At 31.7% G+C, this 19,444-nt stretch overlaps 2 protein-coding genes across 2 annotated transcripts in view; both read right to left on the bottom strand.

Annotated features, from left to right (window-relative positions):
- Positions 1-19,444, bottom strand: part of LOC114326539 (protein tiptop-like) — a 237,274-nt gene that overhangs the window by 38,565 nt on the left and 179,265 nt on the right. The gene's annotated exons all lie outside the window — the stretch shown is intronic.
- LOC126884124 (uncharacterized) lies at positions 5,546-11,240 on the bottom strand. The gene is made up of 2 exons (XM_050649969.1): positions 10,436-11,240; positions 5,546-5,888 (listed from the first exon to the last, which is right to left on the bottom strand). Exons 1-2 carry the CDS (start codon positions 10,667-10,669, stop codon positions 5,799-5,801), a joined length of 324 nt encoding a protein of 107 aa, XP_050505926.1. The 5' UTR covers positions 10,670-11,240; the 3' UTR covers positions 5,546-5,798.

Here is a 19,444-nt window from a genome sequence, read left to right as displayed (position 1 = left end):
AATTATTCTCAGCAAAGTTCAATTTACAGCTGCTCTAGTCAAATTAGTAACAAAATAACTCGTAGTCTTTGTTTTTTTAACGGTTTTTTTAAATTTTTTGCCTCCTTCTTCTCCTTATTGTGCCGTCCTTTAACGAAGGTTGGCGATAACTTTTTTAAACGCTTGTTTATCTTTAAATATCTGTTTAACACTGAGTTGCACAAGTTTGACGTGAATGTTTGAACTTGACTTGAGTTTGACTTAATTTCAAGTCAAACTCAAGTCAATCCTTCTGACAAATAATTCAAGTCAAGTCAAACTGGTCAGTCGTACAGGTTTGAAAATTCAAACTGTTTGTCAAACTAGTTTGAAAGAGTTTGAAAAATAATTTATTTAGTAGATATACTTTTTTGTCGAGATAGATATGTTAGTTGCCAATTAAGATAAGAAAATTAATAATACAATGAGTGTCATATAAAAGTAACTTCATACAAGAAGCAATTATAGTTTATCGAATTATCGAAAATTAGTTCTGTGATGTAGCCCTTTTTAGGGATTTTAACAAATATACCTTTTATAAAGGATTTTAGTCGTTTTTTGTAATATATGGTATACAGACAACTAAAGGAAAATTTTTTCCTCGTGGATATGGTAAATAGTCGACTTAACAAGTTTATTTGAGCATTTATATAATTATATAGTAGCATTATGGTTATGCTTAAAATGTCTGGTTACTCGTGTGTGTTTCGCGGATGTTCATCTGCGACAGGAAGAGGAATAAGTTTATTTAGATTTCGTAAGAATAATAACAAATAATTTTTATTGCTTTGTAATTGTTGCATATTAGCTATTAGGTATATAATAGTCTTAATTTGACTTAATTATGGACTTGATTAATAATATTGATAATAAATTATGATGAAAGTGATTCATTTCCTTGTATACATTACCCCTACATAATGCATAAAAAATTAAACTTCGCTCTTCCAAGCAAGGGATATTTCAAAATAAAAATATTAAATTTGATGTCGGTGCATATATTTCATTAGATTTCATTCTAACAGACGCAAGTCTCGGAAGGGTCAGGCAGGTCAAAAAATCAATAGATGTTGTCCGGGTGTCATCGCACTCAAAGATATCCTATTTTTATGAAATAAAAATATGTAGGTAAAGAGTTCTATACACGAGAATTTCTGATTTAAACGACACAAACAAAATAATATTCAAACTAAAAATTGTTGGAAGTTACTAGATTAACAAAGAATTAGTCGTTTTAAAGAATTAGTTCACATTAGTCCAAATAAATCAGTATATTTATATTTCTTAATTAATTCTGCCTCGACTAGAGATTTTTTTCTAAAAAAAAAAAAATCAATGGGAAAATCCCAATAGTTGGCTGTATACCATAGTTTAAAAAACCAATACAGAAGTAAAAACTTCGAGATGTATTCTGGTATAAAATCGTTTATTTAAAAACTATAAAATGTCATCGAATGCAGAACGTTTTCGTTCTAAACAGAACATCTTCAGTGCCTAGAATGAAGTATTTCCACGTTAGATTAAAGCAAAAGGTTTAAAATGTGACTGTTAAAATGAAAAATGTGGGAATACTTACATCCTACCGAGTATTTTGAAACTAGCACACCGTAAATAGTGTTAACATCATCATATATGGTTTACATAATGTAATATGTTAAAATGTTATGACTACAAGTCGATGTTAATGGATAAAGTGGAACACATGCTAAAAGGGTGCCATGGTTCCCTGCTCGAAGATACTAGGTACTTGCCAATTCAATGGGCACAGACCAACTGAGAAATTGTGAAGTGGATATACAATTTGACAAGGGTGACATGACATGACAAGATAAAGCCAATTTTTGGTTAAAGTTTCATTTGATTTTGGATTTTTTAATAAAATGCCAAGGTTTGTCTGCAAAAATAATTTAAATTATTTGAATAATAAAATATACTGTAAAGTTTAAATTAGCAACTCTCTATTCCAGAATAACTTATAGATTCATTAAATTTAATGCAGATATATTACGTGGTTTAAGTTGTGACGTCATCGGATGTGAAATGACGAGATGAAAGTTGAGTTTGTTGAAACAAGGAAATACACTACATAATAAGATAATTAGACTTGCATGGAAAAACAAAGCTAAACAAGCCGAGAAAACCAGGATTTAAGAGTGTTTTTATGTGATGAAATGTTGGTTGCCTAAAAAGGCAAGCAGACAACAGGTTGAATGTAAACGGTAGAATATTGCAAGAAAACAGTATATATACAAAAGGTGGCTATTTATTGTGTTAAATTTATTATTATACTATTGTAATGAATAATTATGTCTGTTAAAAGTTGGAAAATCGTTGTTAAAAAATTAAATAACTAAAGATTACTGTTAGTGAGGTAGATATATGTGTGACGGATATGATTGTATATAGTATTGTGAAATGAATGAGAGTATGTAATAATATAATGAAATTAAACTATGTGACCTAAAGTCTAATTCATCTTTATGTAGTTTTGAAAGGACTGAATGAATTGAAAGTAATGTATCTTGATATTCCACCAACGTGGAATAGTGAATAAAATAATTAGAATGAGAGCTACCAATATAGGTCAAATTGTGTGTTGGTGTCAGTATGTAAAGAAGAATCTAAATTGAATGAGTATATGAAATAGAAAAGTATGAGATTGATTTCTATTGGTGATAGTGGAGTGAACAGACTGAACTAAATGAAATATATTTAAGTGCACAAACTTTATGAACGTATGTGATTGTAACTGAAATCAAACAAATGAAAAATGTGAAAAATTTTTTATTTTAAATTGGGATAAATGGATATTGGAAGTTGCCTGATACGAATGGAAATGAAAAGATAGATGAAAAAAGAAGAATAGTGAATGCAATAAAACTTAAATGTTATAATCTGAAAGAAGTTTGACTGAATGGGTCGTAATGGATATAGGTGTGCAGTATCCTATTGTTAAGTAAAGTCTAAGAATCTAAAAAGAAAGAAGTGACAGAATGTTACTAAGTAAGGAAAGTGATATATATGACAGACCAGAGAGATTGGATGTATGGTGTTATTTATTATTGTAAGCGGAGATGAGAAAAAAAATGAGTAAGTAACATAACAGGCAACAGGATAAGGGAGTGTGAAGAACATTCCAAAGAGACAATAAACCAGACCGATTTAAGGATTAATAATAATAAGAGGCATTTAAATAAATTATGAAAGAAGTGGTGAGATGAGATATAGAGGACCTGAAAAAGAGACAGAGACACAAGGTCAGACCAGAAATGAATAGGAGTGGAGGAAAATATGAAGGATAGGAAAATAGAAGAATCAAAACTGTGTTAGGGATGGGATGGTGGGGGAGGCAGCCATGAAGTTGAAAAGAAATGCAAGTTGAGATATGTGTTAATGGGTGATTAGTATGGAAAGAGAAGACTGTTAAACTAGTGGGGTAGTGGAAAAAGAGGGGGAGGGGGAAATGGAGAATAGGAGTATAGGGGAAGGGGGGTGAGAGGAATAATGAGAGAAAACTAGGGTTGGATTAAGGGAATAGTTGTCGATGGATAGGAGTGAAAGGACGATTTAAAGTTGTTTGACGATTAACGCAATTGGGGCTGGTCCTCATGTCTCTGGAAATCTCGAGGTCCTCGTACAAATCCAGGCGTAGATTGTTTCTGTCTTGGATGTTATGAATTAATTTAACACCATCAGGGATGTCAAGATGATGATTATTAACTTTCAAATGATGGGAAAAGGCTGATGTAGTGTCTCTTTTAGAATGTTCAGCAGATCTGGTTGAGAGTGATCTGTAAGTCCTGCCGATGTAAGAGGCATCACAATCAGAACAAGTCAGTCTATAAACACCACTACGATTCATATAGTGTATTGTATCCTTAGTATTTGTCAAAAAGTGGCCAAGGGTATTTCCAACTTTGAAAGAAATATGTATATTCTCAGAAGAGTTAGATACAATACGTTTAATCTTTTCAGATAGATGTGGGTTATGATATGGTAGTGACCTGTAAATAGCAGAAGATGAAGATGACTGATGGAAAGCAGAATTTTGAAGCAATTTAGATTCTCTTTTACGGATGAGTTTATCTATTATAGAGGGATCGTAACCATTGTTGACAGCTATTTGTTTTATAATGTTGAGTTCTTTGTTGAACGAATCTGTTGACATAGGTATAGAGAAAAGTCTGTGTATGAAGCTTCTGAAAGCTGCTAGTTTGTGTGATAGAGGATGATTAGAAGAAAAATGAATTACATGGTCAGTTTGGGTGGGTTTACGAAAGATACCAAAGTTGAATTGGTTGTTAAGTCTGGTAATAGATAAATCAAGGAAATTAATGGCCTGAGAAGATTCTAGTTCCATGGTAAATTTGATATTAGGGTGAATTAAGTTAATTTTAAGAAGTAGTTGTTGAGCTGAGTCATGATGTCCAGCGATGAAGACCAAACAGTCATCTACGTAACGAAACCAATGTAAAATTTCTGGATTTTTCATAATGTGATTGGACTCTAAATGATCCATAAAGACATCAGCTAGGAATGGGGATAAGCAACTGCCCATTGCTAAACCATCTGGTTGTTTATAGAATTTGTTGTTGAATTGAAAGAAATCTTGAGATAGACATAATTCAAGGATATCTAGTATCGGTGAAATGACATTGGGCTGAAAAGACTTGTTGACTAAGAGTGATTTTACCAGACTTAAAGTTTCGATTTTGGGCACTGAAGTAAATAGGTTGCTTACATCAAAAGAAAGCATAGTTATGTCTGGATTGAGATTGATGAGTTGAAGTTTATCAACTAATTGGTATGAATTTGATACAGTAAAACGGGGTGTGAAGTTGATTAAATTTTTTAAGGTGTTAAGTATGAATTTTGATAAAATAGATACTGGAGTGTTAATGAAACTGACGACAGGACGTATAGGAATTCCAACTTTATGTATCTTGGGTAAACCGTACAACCTCGGAATAAGAGGGTTGCCAGGCAGTTTGTTGTAAGGGGCCTCATAATTGGATAAAAATTCAGAGTGTTTTTTGATGTTATCTTTCAATTTACTTATGAATCTCTTGGAAGGATCAGTTGGTAAAATAATGAAATGGTTGTCATCTAGAAAAGATGAAACTTTATTGTTGTAAGTATCACGGTCTAGAATAACCAAACAATTACCTTTATCAGCTTTAGAAAAAATTAGGTTGTGATTAGCAATTTTATGTTTAATTGATTTAAGAGTTTTGAGATGAGATTGAGCTTGTTTAAATGATAGATTATCAATAAAAGAAGAGTTCTGAGAAGAAGAAGAATTTGAAGATGAAGAAATCTTATTTTTATATTTATTTATGTAACGGTAACAGGAATTTCTAGTTGACGTTCTTTGTGAAAGAGATAATGAAAGGTTTTGGATTACTACATCTGTCTCAATAGATAGACTCTCAAGATCGTGTAAAGATAAATCTTTAGGGACGGAGTATTTGAGACCATAGTTTAATAATTTAATTTCATCTGTTGAGAAGCTGATATCGGTAAGGTTCTTTATTCTAGGATGGAATTGAAAATCTGAAAACTTTTTATTGTTATTTCTATCCTGAGAGGCTTGATCATATACAGTTTTGTCTCTAATGAGATTAATAAGCTTGTTATGTACTCTATTGAATTTAATTGTGTTAGAAGCATCTACCTTGTCATGCACATCTGTCAAAAAATTATTGAAGTTAATGAATCCTATAATATCGAGCAAAGAATCATACATTACCTTAAGCTTACAATTGATGTAATTAAGTTTACTATAATGTGAACATATCTCTTTTTTCATAAGTTTTATCTGTAGTGAAGTCCTGATGTTGGGTGGTACATTTTTTGATGTCCTGACTATACTAAAAGTTGGAAAAACTTTGAATTTGAGACACTGTTGAATAAACCATATATCGAGTTTCAAGTTGTTTCGTCGTGTTGCTAGTCGCAAATACTGAAGAGCCAAATTGACCATACTGTCATTAATAAAAAATCAATGGGAAAATCCCAATAGTTGGCTGTATACCATAGTTTAAAAAACCAATACAGAAGTAAAAACTTCGAGATGTATTCTGGTATAAAATCGTTTATTTAAAAACTATAAAATGTCATCGAATGCAGAACGTTTTCGTTCTAAACAGAACATCTTCAGTGCCTAGAATGAAGTATTTCCACGTTAGATTAAAGCAAAAGGTTTAAAATGTGACTGTTAAAATGAAAAATGTGGGAATACTTACATCCTACCGAGTATTTTGAAACTAGCACACCGTAAATAGTGTTAACATCATCATATATGGTTTACATAATGTAATATGTTAAAATGTTATGACTACAAGTCGATGTTAATGGATAAAGTGGAACACATGCTAAAAGGGTGCCATGGTTCCCTGCTCGAAGATACTAGGTACTTGCCAATTCAATGGGCACAGACCAACTGAGAAATTGTGAAGTGGATATACAATTTGACAAGGGTGACATGACATGACAAGATAAAGCCAATTTTTGGTTAAAGTTTCATTTGATTTTGGATTTTTTAATAAAATGCCAAGGTTTGTCTGCAAAAATAATTTAAATTATTTGAATAATAAAATATACTGTAAAGTTTAAATTAGCAACTCTCTATTCCAGAATAACTTATAGATTCATTAAATTTAATGCAGATATATTACGTGGTTTAAGTTGTGACGTCATCGGATGTGAAATGACGAGATGAAAGTTGAGTTTGTTGAAACAAGGAAATACACTACATAATAAGATAATTAGACTTGCATGGAAAAACAAAGCTAAACAAGCCGAGAAAACCAGGATTTAAGAGTGTTTTTATGTGATGAAATGTTGGTTGCCTAAAAAGGCAAGCAGACAACAGGTTGAATGTAAACGGTAGAATATTGCAAGAAAACAGTATATATACAAAAGGTGGCTATTTATTGTGTTAAATTTATTATTATACTATTGTAATGAATAATTATGTCTGTTAAAAGTTGGAAAATCGTTGTTAAAAAATTAAATAACTAAAGATTACTGTTAGTGAGGTAGATATATGTGTGACGGATATGATTGTATATAGTATTGTGAAATGAATGAGAGTATGTAATAATATAATGAAATTAAACTATGTGACCTAAAGTCTAATTCATCTTTATGTAGTTTTGAAAGGACTGAATGAATTGAAAGTAATGTATCTTGATATTCCACCAACGTGGAATAGTGAATAAAATAATTAGAATGAGAGCTACCAATATAGGTCAAATTGTGTGTTGGTGTCAGTATGTAAAGAAGAATCTAAATTGAATGAGTATATGAAATAGAAAAGTATGAGATTGATTTCTATTGGTGATAGTGGAGTGAACAGACTGAACTAAATGAAATATATTTAAGTGCACAAACTTTATGAACGTATGTGATTGTAACTGAAATCAAACAAATGAAAAATGTGAAAAATTTTTTATTTTAAATTGGGATAAATGGATATTGGAAGTTGCCTGATACGAATGGAAATGAAAAGATAGATGAAAAAAGAAGAATAGTGAATGCAATAAAACTTAAATGTTATAATCTGAAAGAAGTTTGACTGAATGGGTCGTAATGGATATAGGTGTGCAGTATCCTATTGTTAAGTAAAGTCTAAGAATCTAAAAAGAAAGAAGTGACAGAATGTTACTAAGTAAGGAAAGTGATATATATGACAGACCAGAGAGATTGGATGTATGGTGTTATTATTATTGTAAGCGGAGATGAGAAAAAAAATGAGTAAGTAACATAACAGGCAACAGGATAAGGGAGTGTGAAGAACATTCCAAAGAGACAATAAACCAGACCGATTTAAGGATTAATAATAATAAGAGGCATTTAAATAAATTATGAAAGAAGTGGTGAGATGAGATATAGAGGACCTGAAAAAGAGACAGAGACACAAGGTCAGACCAGAAATGAATAGGAGTGGAGGAAAATATGAAGGATAGGAAAATAGAAGAATCAAAACTGTGTTAGGGATGGGATGGTGGGGGAGGCAGCCATGAAGTTGAAAAGAAATGCAAGTTGAGATATGTGTTAATGGGTGATTAGTATGGAAAGAGAAGACTGTTAAACTAGTGGGGTAGTGGAAAAAGAGGGGGAGGGGGAAATGGAGAATAGGAGTATAGGGGAAGGGGGGTGAGAGGAATAATGAGAGAAAACTAGGGTTGGATTAAGGGAATAGTTGTCGATGGATAGGAGTGAAAGGACGATTTAAAGTTGTTTGACGATTAACGCAATTGGGGCTGGTCCTCATGTCTCTGGAAATCTCGAGGTCCTCGTACAAATCCAGGCGTAGATTGTTTCTGTCTTGGATGTTATGAATTAATTTAACACCATCAGGGATGTCAAGATGATGATTATTAACTTTCAAATGATGGGAAAAGGCTGATGTAGTGTCTCTTTTAGAATGTTCAGCAGATCTGGTTGAGAGTGATCTGTAAGTCCTGCCGATGTAAGAGGCATCACAATCAGAACAAGTCAGTCTATAAACACCACTACGATTCATATAGTGTATTGTATCCTTAGTATTTGTCAAAAAGTGGCCAAGGGTATTTCCAACTTTGAAAGAAATATGTATATTCTCAGAAGAGTTAGATACAATACGTTTAATCTTTTCAGATAGATGTGGGTTATGATATGGTAGTGACCTGTAAATAGCAGAAGATGAAGATGACTGATGGAAAGCAGAATTTTGAAGCAATTTAGATTCTCTTTTACGGATGAGTTTATCTATTATAGAGGGATCGTAACCATTGTTGACAGCTATTTGTTTTATAATGTTGAGTTCTTTGTTGAACGAATCTGTTGACATAGGTATAGAGAAAAGTCTGTGTATGAAGCTTCTGAAAGCTGCTAGTTTGTGTGATAGAGGATGATTAGAAGAAAAATGAATTACATGGTCAGTTTGGGTGGGTTTACGAAAGATACCAAAGTTGAATTGGTTGTTAAGTCTGGTAATAGATAAATCAAGGAAATTAATGGCCTGAGAAGATTCTAGTTCCATGGTAAATTTGATATTAGGGTGAATTAAGTTAATTTTAAGAAGTAGTTGTTGAGCTGAGTCATGATGTCCAGCGATGAAGACCAAACAGTCATCTACGTAACGAAACCAATGTAAAATTTCTGGATTTTTCATAATGTGATTGGACTCTAAATGATCCATAAAGACATCAGCTAGGAATGGGGATAAGCAACTGCCCATTGCTAAACCATCTGGTTGTTTATAGAATTTGTTGTTGAATTGAAAGAAATCTTGAGATAGACATAATTCAAGGATATCTAGTATCGGTGAAATGACATTGGGCTGAAAAGACTTGTTGACTAAGAGTGATTTTACCAGACTTAAAGTTTCGATTTTGGGCACTGAAGTAAATAGGTTGCTTACATCAAAAGAAAGCATAGTTATGTCTGGATTGAGATTGATGAGTTGAAGTTTATCAACTAATTGGTATGAATTTGATACAGTAAAACGGGGTGTGAAGTTGATTAAATTTTTTAAGGTGTTAAGTATGAATTTTGATAAAATAGATACTGGAGTGTTAATGAAACTGACGACAGGACGTATAGGAATTCCAACTTTATGTATCTTGGGTAAACCGTACAACCTCGGAATAAGAGGGTTGCCAGGCAGTTTGTTGTAAGGGGCCTCATAATTGGATAAAAATTCAGAGTGTTTTTTGATGTTATCTTTCAATTTACTTATGAATCTCTTGGAAGGATCAGTTGGTAAAATAATGAAATGGTTGTCATCTAGAAAAGATGAAACTTTATTGTTGTAAGTATCACGGTCTAGAATAACCAAACAATTACCTTTATCAGCTTTAGAAAAAATTAGGTTGTGATTAGCAATTTTATGTTTAATTGATTTAAGAGTTTTGAGATGAGATTGAGCTTGTTTAAATGATAGATTATCAATAAAAGAAGAGTTCTGAGAAGAAGAAGAATTTGAAGATGAAGAAATCTTATTTTTATATTTATTTATGTAACGGTAACAGGAATTTCTAGTTGACGTTCTTTGTGAAAGAGATAATGAAAGGTTTTGGATTACTACATCTGTCTCAATAGATAGACTCTCAAGATCGTGTAAAGATAAATCTTTAGGGACGGAGTATTTGAGACCATAGTTTAATAATTTAATTTCATCTGTTGAGAAGCTGATATCGGTAAGGTTCTTTATTCTAGGATGGAATTGAAAATCTGAAAACTTTTTATTGTTATTTCTATCCTGAGAGGCTTGATCATATACAGTTTTGTCTCTAATGAGATTAATAAGCTTGTTATGTACTCTATTGAATTTAATTGTGTTAGAAGCATCTACCTTGTCATGCACATCTGTCAAAAAATTATTGAAGTTAATGAATCCTATAATATCGAGCAAAGAATCATACATTACCTTAAGCTTACAATTGATGTAATTAAGTTTACTATAATGTGAACATATCTCTTTTTTCATAAGTTTTATCTGTAGTGAAGTCCTGATGTTGGGTGGTACATTTTTTGATGTCCTGACTATACTAAAAGTTGGAAAAACTTTGAATTTGAGACACTGTTGAATAAACCATATATCGAGTTTCAAGTTGTTTCGTCGTGTTGCTAGTCGCAAATACTGAAGAGCCAAATTGACCATACTGTCATTAATAAAAAATCAATGGGAAAATCCCAATAGTTGGCTGTATACCATAGTTTAAAAAACCAATACAGAAGTAAAAACTTCGAGATGTATTCTGGTATAAAATCGTTTATTTAAAAACTATAAAATGTCATCGAATGCAGAACGTTTTCGTTCTAAACAGAACATCTTCAGTGCCTAGAATGAAGTATTTCCACGTTAGATTAAAGCAAAAGGTTTAAAATGTGACTGTTAAAATGAAAAATGTGGGAATACTTACATCCTACCGAGTATTTTGAAACTAGCACACCGTAAATAGTGTTAACATCATCATATATGGTTTACATAATGTAATATGTTAAAATGTTATGACTACAAGTCGATGTTAATGGATAAAGTGGAACACATGCTAAAAGGGTGCCATGGTTCCCTGCTCGAAGATACTAGGTACTTGCCAATTCAATGGGCACAGACCAACTGAGAAATTGTGAAGTGGATATACAATTTGACAAGGGTGACATGACATGACAAGATAAAGCCAATTTTTGGTTAAAGTTTCATTTGATTTTGGATTTTTTAATAAAATGCCAAGGTTTGTCTGCAAAAATAATTTAAATTATTTGAATAATAAAATATACTGTAAAGTTTAAATTAGCAACTCTCTATTCCAGAATAACTTATAGATTCATTAAATTTAATGCAGATATATTACGTGGTTTAAGTTGTGACGTCATCGGATGTGAAATGACGAGATGAAAGTTGAGTTTGTTGAAACAAGGAAATACACTACATAATAAGATAATTAGACTTGCATGGAAAAACAAAGCTAAACAAGCCGAGAAAACCAGGATTTAAGAGTGTTTTTATGTGATGAAATGTTGGTTGCCTAAAAAGGCAAGCAGACAACAGGTTGAATGTAAACGGTAGAATATTGCAAGAAAACAGTATATATACAAAAGGTGGCTATTTATTGTGTTAAATTTATTATTATACTATTGTAATGAATAATTATGTCTGTTAAAAGTTGGAAAATCGTTGTTAAAAAATTAAATAACTAAAGATTACTGTTAGTGAGGTAGATATATGTGTGACGGATATGATTGTATATAGTATTGTGAAATGAATGAGAGTATGTAATAATATAATGAAATTAAACTATGTGACCTAAAGTCTAATTCATCTTTATGTAGTTTTGAAAGGACTGAATGAATTGAAAGTAATGTATCTTGATATTCCACCAACGTGGAATAGTGAATAAAATAATTAGAATGAGAGCTACCAATATAGGTCAAATTGTGTGTTGGTGTCAGTATGTAAAGAAGAATCTAAATTGAATGAGTATATGAAATAGAAAAGTATGAGATTGATTTCTATTGGTGATAGTGGAGTGAACAGACTGAACTAAATGAAATATATTTAAGTGCACAAACTTTATGAACGTATGTGATTGTAACTGAAATCAAACAAATGAAAAATGTGAAAAATTTTTTATTTTAAATTGGGATAAATGGATATTGGAAGTTGCCTGATACGAATGGAAATGAAAAGATAGATGAAAAAAGAAGAATAGTGAATGCAATAAAACTTAAATGTTATAATCTGAAAGAAGTTTGACTGAATGGGTCGTAATGGATATAGGTGTGCAGTATCCTATTGTTAAGTAAAGTCTAAGAATCTAAAAAGAAAGAAGTGACAGAATGTTACTAAGTAAGGAAAGTGATATATATGACAGACCAGAGAGATTGGATGTAATTGGATTGGATTGGACATCCAATCTCTCTGGTCTGTCATATATATCACTTTCCTTACTTAGTAACATTCTGTCACTTCTTTCTTTTTAGATTCTTAGACTTTACTTAACAATAGGATACTGCACACCTATATCCATTACGACCCATTCAGTCAAACTTCTTTCAGATTATAACATTTAAGTTTTATTGCATTCACTATTCTTCTTTTTTCATCTATCTTTTCATTTCCATTCGTATCAGGCAACTTCCAATATCCATTTATCCCAATTTAAAATAAAAAATTTTTCACATTTTTCATTTGTTTGATTTCAGTTACAATCACATACGTTCATAAAGTTTGTGCACTTAAATATATTTCATTTAGTTCAGTCTGTTCACTCCACTATCACCAATAGAAATCAATCTCATACTTTTCTATTTCATATACTCATTCAATTTAGATTCTTCTTTACATACTGACACCAACACACAATTTGACCTATATTGGTAGCTCTCATTCTAATTATTTTATTCACTATTCCACGTTGGTGGAATATCAAGATACATTACTTTCAATTCATTCAGTCCTTTCAAAACTACATAAAGATGAATTAGACTTTAGGTCACATAGTTTAATTTCATTATATTATTACATACTCTCATTCATTTCACAATACTATATACAATCATATCCGTCACACATATATCTACCTCACTAACAGTAATCTTTAGTTATTTAATTTTTTAACAACGATTTTCCAACTTTTAACAGACATAATTATTCATTACAATAGTATAATAATAAATTTAACACAATAAATAGCCACCTTTTGTATATATACTGTTTTCTTGCAATATTCTACCGTTTACATTCAACCTGTTGTCTGCTTGCCTTTTTAGGCAACCAACATTTCATCACATAAAAACACTCTTAAATCCTGGTTTTCTCGGCTTGTTTAGCTTTGTTTTTCCATGCAAGTCTAATTATCTTATTATGTAGTGTATTTCCTTGTTTCAACAAACTCAACTTTCATCTCGTCATTTCACATCCGATGACGTCACAACTTAAACCACGTAATATATCTGCATTAAATTTAATGAATCTATAAGTTATTCTGGAATAGAGAGTTGCTAATTTAAACTTTACAGTATATTTTATTATTCAAATAATTTAAATTATTTTTGCAGACAAACCTTGGCATTTTATTAAAAAATCCAAAATCAAATGAAACTTTAACCAAAAATTGGCTTTATCTTGTCATGTCATGTCACCCTTGTCAAATTGTATATCCACTTCACAATTTCTCAGTTGGTCTGTGCCCATTGAATTGGCAAGTACCTAGTATCTTCGAGCAGGGAACCATGGCACCCTTTTAGCATGTGTTCCACTTTATCCATTAACATCGACTTGTAGTCATAACATTTTAACATATTACATTATGTAAACCATATATGATGATGTTAACACTATTTACGGTGTGCTAGTTTCAAAATACTCGGTAGGATGTAAGTATTCCCACATTTTTCATTTTAACAGTCACATTTTAAACCTTTTGCTTTAATCTAACGTGGAAATACTTCATTCTAGGCACTGAAGATGTTCTGTTTAGAACGAAAACGTTCTGCATTCGATGACATTTTATAGTTTTTAAATAAACGATTTTATACCAGAATACATCTCGAAGTTTTTACTTCTGTATTAGATTTTTTTCTCTTACAGAGTACAGATTCAGACCTATCCAAATAAGTCAAAACAAAAGTCGGTAATTGGAAATAAACACGTTGCGCAATATGATATTCAAACTTCAAGCTGTTTGAAGAAGTTTGATTTCAAGTCAAACCTAAAGATATCGAAATCGAGTCAAGTCAAACTTAAAAAAAAAGTTTGGTTTTCAAGTCAAGTCAAGTTTGTTGAATAAAATCACACTAGTTTGACTTGATTCATCTCTAACTGAGGTTAGTCCAATCTCTGATATTCCCCAACCAAGATTTCTTCTTTCTTCCTAAGCCTTTTCTTCCCTCTACTCTTCATTGCATGATGACGGCTAATAGAAAGTATTTTTATCGTTTCGAAGTATGTAGCCCAGATACGATGATTTTCTTATTTTAATTGTGTTCATAAGCTTTCTGCTAAGTCCAATTTGTCTTAACACCTTGGTTTGAGACTTTTGCAGTCCAAGGAATTTTACCTTCTACCTACTTCGAATTCTTAATCGTACCCTTTTTTATTACTATTTCTCTCCTTCTCTCTCACTTCTATAGTTTTATCTGCGGCTTGAAATATTTGTTTATATTTCAGTCGAATTTTCCTTGATATTTTATTTCTTCTTTGTTTTTGTTCATTTATTATTTTTATTCCCTTTAAACTTGTGGCCATTTAGAGCTTTTAGTTTCCACCGTCATTTACTTTTCACTCTATTTCATGATTTTGTGTTTATCATATATTTCATTGTTTTTATTAATTGCATACAGGGTAGCGAGAAAGTATGGAAACACGGTGATTTCTTGGAAACCGGTCGAACGATTTTTATAAATTTTGGTGGGTAGGGGGGTCCTAATGCGGCCGATATTATAGTGGTAATTACATTGTTGTCAAATCTTCCGTTTTTCTGGAAATCTAATGAACTTTCTTATTTTAAATGGAACACTGTATAGTTTTGAAGTCCTTAAGAAATACTGATTATTTTTCATGTTATGTTCCCTATACCTAAATGCCATAATTTCGGAGTTATTGCTACATTTATTAAAAAAAAAATTTAACAATTTATAAAAATCAATTTTTCGATCGGATAGCTCAGTGCGACTAGCGGCTGACCCACACTTCACTTCGCCGTGAGGTATGTGCGTTCAAGCCCAGCCCAGGCCATCGGAAAAACAAAAAGGCTAACGCGTCAGTATAAAATTCTAAATGTGAATCTGGCGCTTAGACTGGAATATGCGGGCATCTGATCGACCTATGAGGGAGCAGTACGGCAAGGGATAAGGGCTTGCGGCTCGGTGAAACTCCCCCGTAGATCCCTACCGAAGGGCGTTGACGCCTAAGAACGGTATACATATATATAATTTTTTCGGCCCAGGTAGACATTATTTTAGGTTCTATGGATCATTGGGAACAAAAAAGGTCTTTTGTAATTTTCCTCAGAAGTTAATCGTTTCCGAGTTATAAACAATTTAAAACTGAAAAAAATCAAAAAATGACGATTTTCAAGGTTTAAAAACACAAGTAAAAAAATCATTTTTAAAATTACGAAGTACATACCTAAATTCAAGCTCAAACCTTTTTCTATCAGATCCCTATAAGAATTTTTGGCATATTTTATTCTAAAACATTGTTTTTTTTTAATTGTTAATAAAGCTCATATGAGAGGACGGGCTATCGGGCTGCATTAACAACTAAAAAATAATGTTTTAGAATGAAATAAGGCCAAATCACTTATCGGCTCTGATAAAATAAGGTTTGAACTTGAATTTAGGCACTTCATAGTTTCAAAAATAATATTGTTTACTTATGTTTTTGAATCCAGAAAATCGTCATTTTTCGATTTTTTTCAGTTTTAAATTGTTTATAACTCGGAAACGAATAACTTTTGAGGAAAATTACAAAAGGCGTTCCAAATATTATTGTAACCCCACATACCAAATTTCATGATAAAATTCCTTTTAGTTTTGTCAATATTTGTAGTTAGGATCCTAAAACGTACAATTGGCTGTCCCGAGATACATCTCGGGCCAGCCAAACTTAACTGTTAGGATCTGGAGTAACACAAATACTGAAAAAACTAAAAGTGCGAATTTGGTCATGAAATTGGGTATGTGGGGTTATAATAATATTTGGAGCAACTTTTCCAAATAACTTTTTCCGACATCTCTGACGCGAAGCAAAATATCGAAAATTCGTCCTGTTTGTGAATTCGCAGTAGGCCGCGTTTAAAATTTAAATTTCAGTTGACTATCTTAAAAATGTAAACCATCAACATTTAAAATCTGTATAATAGCCGAAATATAGGGGTGTCTTCATCTTGCGACACACTGTATGTCGTTTGCATATATATATTAGCACGGAATTTCCTTTCAAATATATAAGTAACTAATAGCAATGTGAAAGAAAAATAGATATTTTGAGGGGGGAGGGGGGCAGATAGCATGCCTAAATTACTGCGAACGCCATTTAAACAAAATTAGAATTAATAGTAAAAAAAGTATAACATTTGAAAATTTTACCGTAGGTAACAAATTTTGCGGCCCTCTCTAATAGAACAAAAACTTTTTGTGGCCCTTACCACAAAAAGTTTGCCCATCCCTGCTCTATATCCAAGAATTGTAGACAATTGGGCGGCAGAGGTGCAGAAAAGAAGAAGATGGAAATATATAGAGGAGGCCTATGCTCAACTAGTAGTGTTAAATCAAGGTGATTGATGATGAGAATGTACCCCTATATTCTATATAAATTTAAGTTTTTGTTTATTTTCATATTAGCTTGTTTCTTTCAGCCTGTGTTTGATAATTTCTGGTGTTCATTTCCTATATACATTTTCTCCAATCCACATTCATTTTCTTTCTTTTATGTTTGTTTCTTCTACTACATAGTTTTTATATTTTAAGAATTTCTGCCTAAATACGCCAATAATCACAAATTTCAAATATCAAGTAAAATAAAACAAACATTGGCAAAATCCCGGTAGGATAAGTTTCATAATGCTCACATATTGTAAGAATGTATGTTTTCACAAGCATTTCAAAGCGCTGGGGCAAATAAGCGTGCCTCCGTTTCTCATGGCACGAAAAAACTTCGGTGGAGAGTGGAGATAGACTTAGACTTTATACCGAGATCGAAGAAGGCTGATTTTATTAATTGGGATTTCGTGCAACATGTTGACGTCTTCGGGTTGCCTACTACAAGCCGATAAGGCGCTGCCGATATCTTTACTTCGTCGTTGAGGTTGAGGAATTTATGTGGAAACAAAGACGAATGCAAGATTTCTATTGTGAAAGCTATTAGTAGCTGTCGTGTATCGCTTTGCGACATTTTACTGTTGTTAGGGTAAGAATGACAAGTAACGATCTCTCAGAATTGAGTTCGAGATAATTTATGGAACATGATTTCGGTATTTTTTCTGTCTGTCAACGTAACAATGTTATTACGAGTTTACAGATATGTTATGTTTATAACAGATAGGATAATATGTCTGAAAGTTTAAACCAAAAAAAAATTAATTATTTGACCTGAGTACAAAGAACATAATATCGAGCTAAAGAAAATGAAAAAGGAACGATACATTATTTTAGTATACAGATACCAAGCAAAAAACGCACACCTAGGTTTTCACACTCAAAAAAATTTACTTCGTAATATTAATTAACAGTGATTATTGAATAGTATTTCGTTGTCACAACAATTTAATTTTTTGTTTCAACGAACTTATAAACATTGATCAATGTACTTGGTTATTGTACCAATGATTGAATAGTAATTGTGAAAATAACTAGAGTACATTAATCAATAACACTCAATTTATTCAGACAATAAGTTAGTTTCGTATATTTATTAAATAATGGTAATTCTGGCAGCAAAGCACTTTGTTGATTTCGTAGATTATGAGCAATTACCTTGGTTTATCGTGACAACGTACAGATTTCATTAAAACAATGTACAAATGTTGTTAATATAGAGAAATATTTGATGTAAATCTTTTATTCTGAGTTTAAATTTTTCAAAAATACTTATTAGTTTCTTCAGGATTAAAAAAAAAGAAAGCGTTTAAAAAGAATTCGATCGAAATTTAGCACCTGCGCTCTCCAAAAGGATTAAAGTGTTATACATTTTTGGAATCACTATTTCAATCAAACGCTTTTAAATGAGCTGTCACATGATGTACTTTCCCGTTTAAAAAAAACCAAAGTTGTGGCTGTCACCTGAAGAGGGATCGCGAAAGTTCAAAACAATGATGTTATAATATACTTTGATTATTTTAAAAATCGACCCCTCTGAGTGTTTTGCTTATATGCTAAAAATAAATAAGTTAATAAGGGGGCAACACTTTTTCCAGCGCACTGTATAAGTGAAATCATATGAGAAATCACACAGTGTAAAGTCCATTAGGTTTAGGACAAAAAAGGGGATTTGCAAAATTATTATTATTCAATTAATATCATACATTGAGCTAATGCATTCAGATATTATCAATATAAAATACGTTCATAGTAGGAATGAACGAAACTGATTATAGGGATGAATAGAATTGCTTGTAAGAATAACCGCATTTATTGTGGGAATGAACGGAAATAATTGTAAGAATAAACTGAAATAATTGTAGAAATAAACGAAATACGTTAGGAGAAATAACACTATTATTGACACAACGAATAGTCTTCGTCAGTCAATTAACGATTTTGTTGTTTCAATGAATAGAGTTCGTTGGCTCAGTGAACAGTGTTCGTAATATTAATTAATGGATGTTTATCCATTCAATAAACGTAATACAGTTGATCAACTAACGAAAATAATGAATTGATGAACATCGCTTTTTTGTTCCAATAAAACCAAGAATTGGACAAATTTTAAGGATTGCTTTTGTTGTCTGACTTAACATTTTTATTAATACTACGTACCTTTTTCGTTGAGTGCAGAAAAGACAAAAATGTAAAATACAAAAAAAAGAAGAACGCTTCTCTGAAATATAAATTTGAAAGAACGCAGGATGTTTATGAACAATATAATAGACATATATTATGCACTAGTCAGATAGAAGAAAACAGAATAATGGAAGAGGTTTTTGAAAGAAATGGAACATGTTTTTAATTTTTATGGATTAGGGACTATGGAACACAAACAACCGAAACAGACAAGGAGATTCATTGGGCCCATTTATATTTAATCTAATATTGGACAAGGTTGTAAAACAAGTAAAGACAAAAAAGGATACCAAATGGAAAACAAAGAAATATAGATAATATGCTACACCGAAGATGCAGTTCTGATAGCAGAGAATAAAAATGATTTACAACGAGCGCTATCCAATTTAACCAAAAACAAGTTTAATCGAAACCAAGGAATTAAACAAGA

This window comes from Diabrotica virgifera, chromosome 4, assembly GCF_917563875.1.
Source record: "Diabrotica virgifera virgifera chromosome 4, PGI_DIABVI_V3a".
NCBI lineage: Eukaryota > Metazoa > Arthropoda > Insecta > Coleoptera > Chrysomelidae > Diabrotica > Diabrotica virgifera.
Note: the sequence above shows the minus strand (reverse complement) of the source record. Positions and strands in the feature narration are given on the sequence as shown.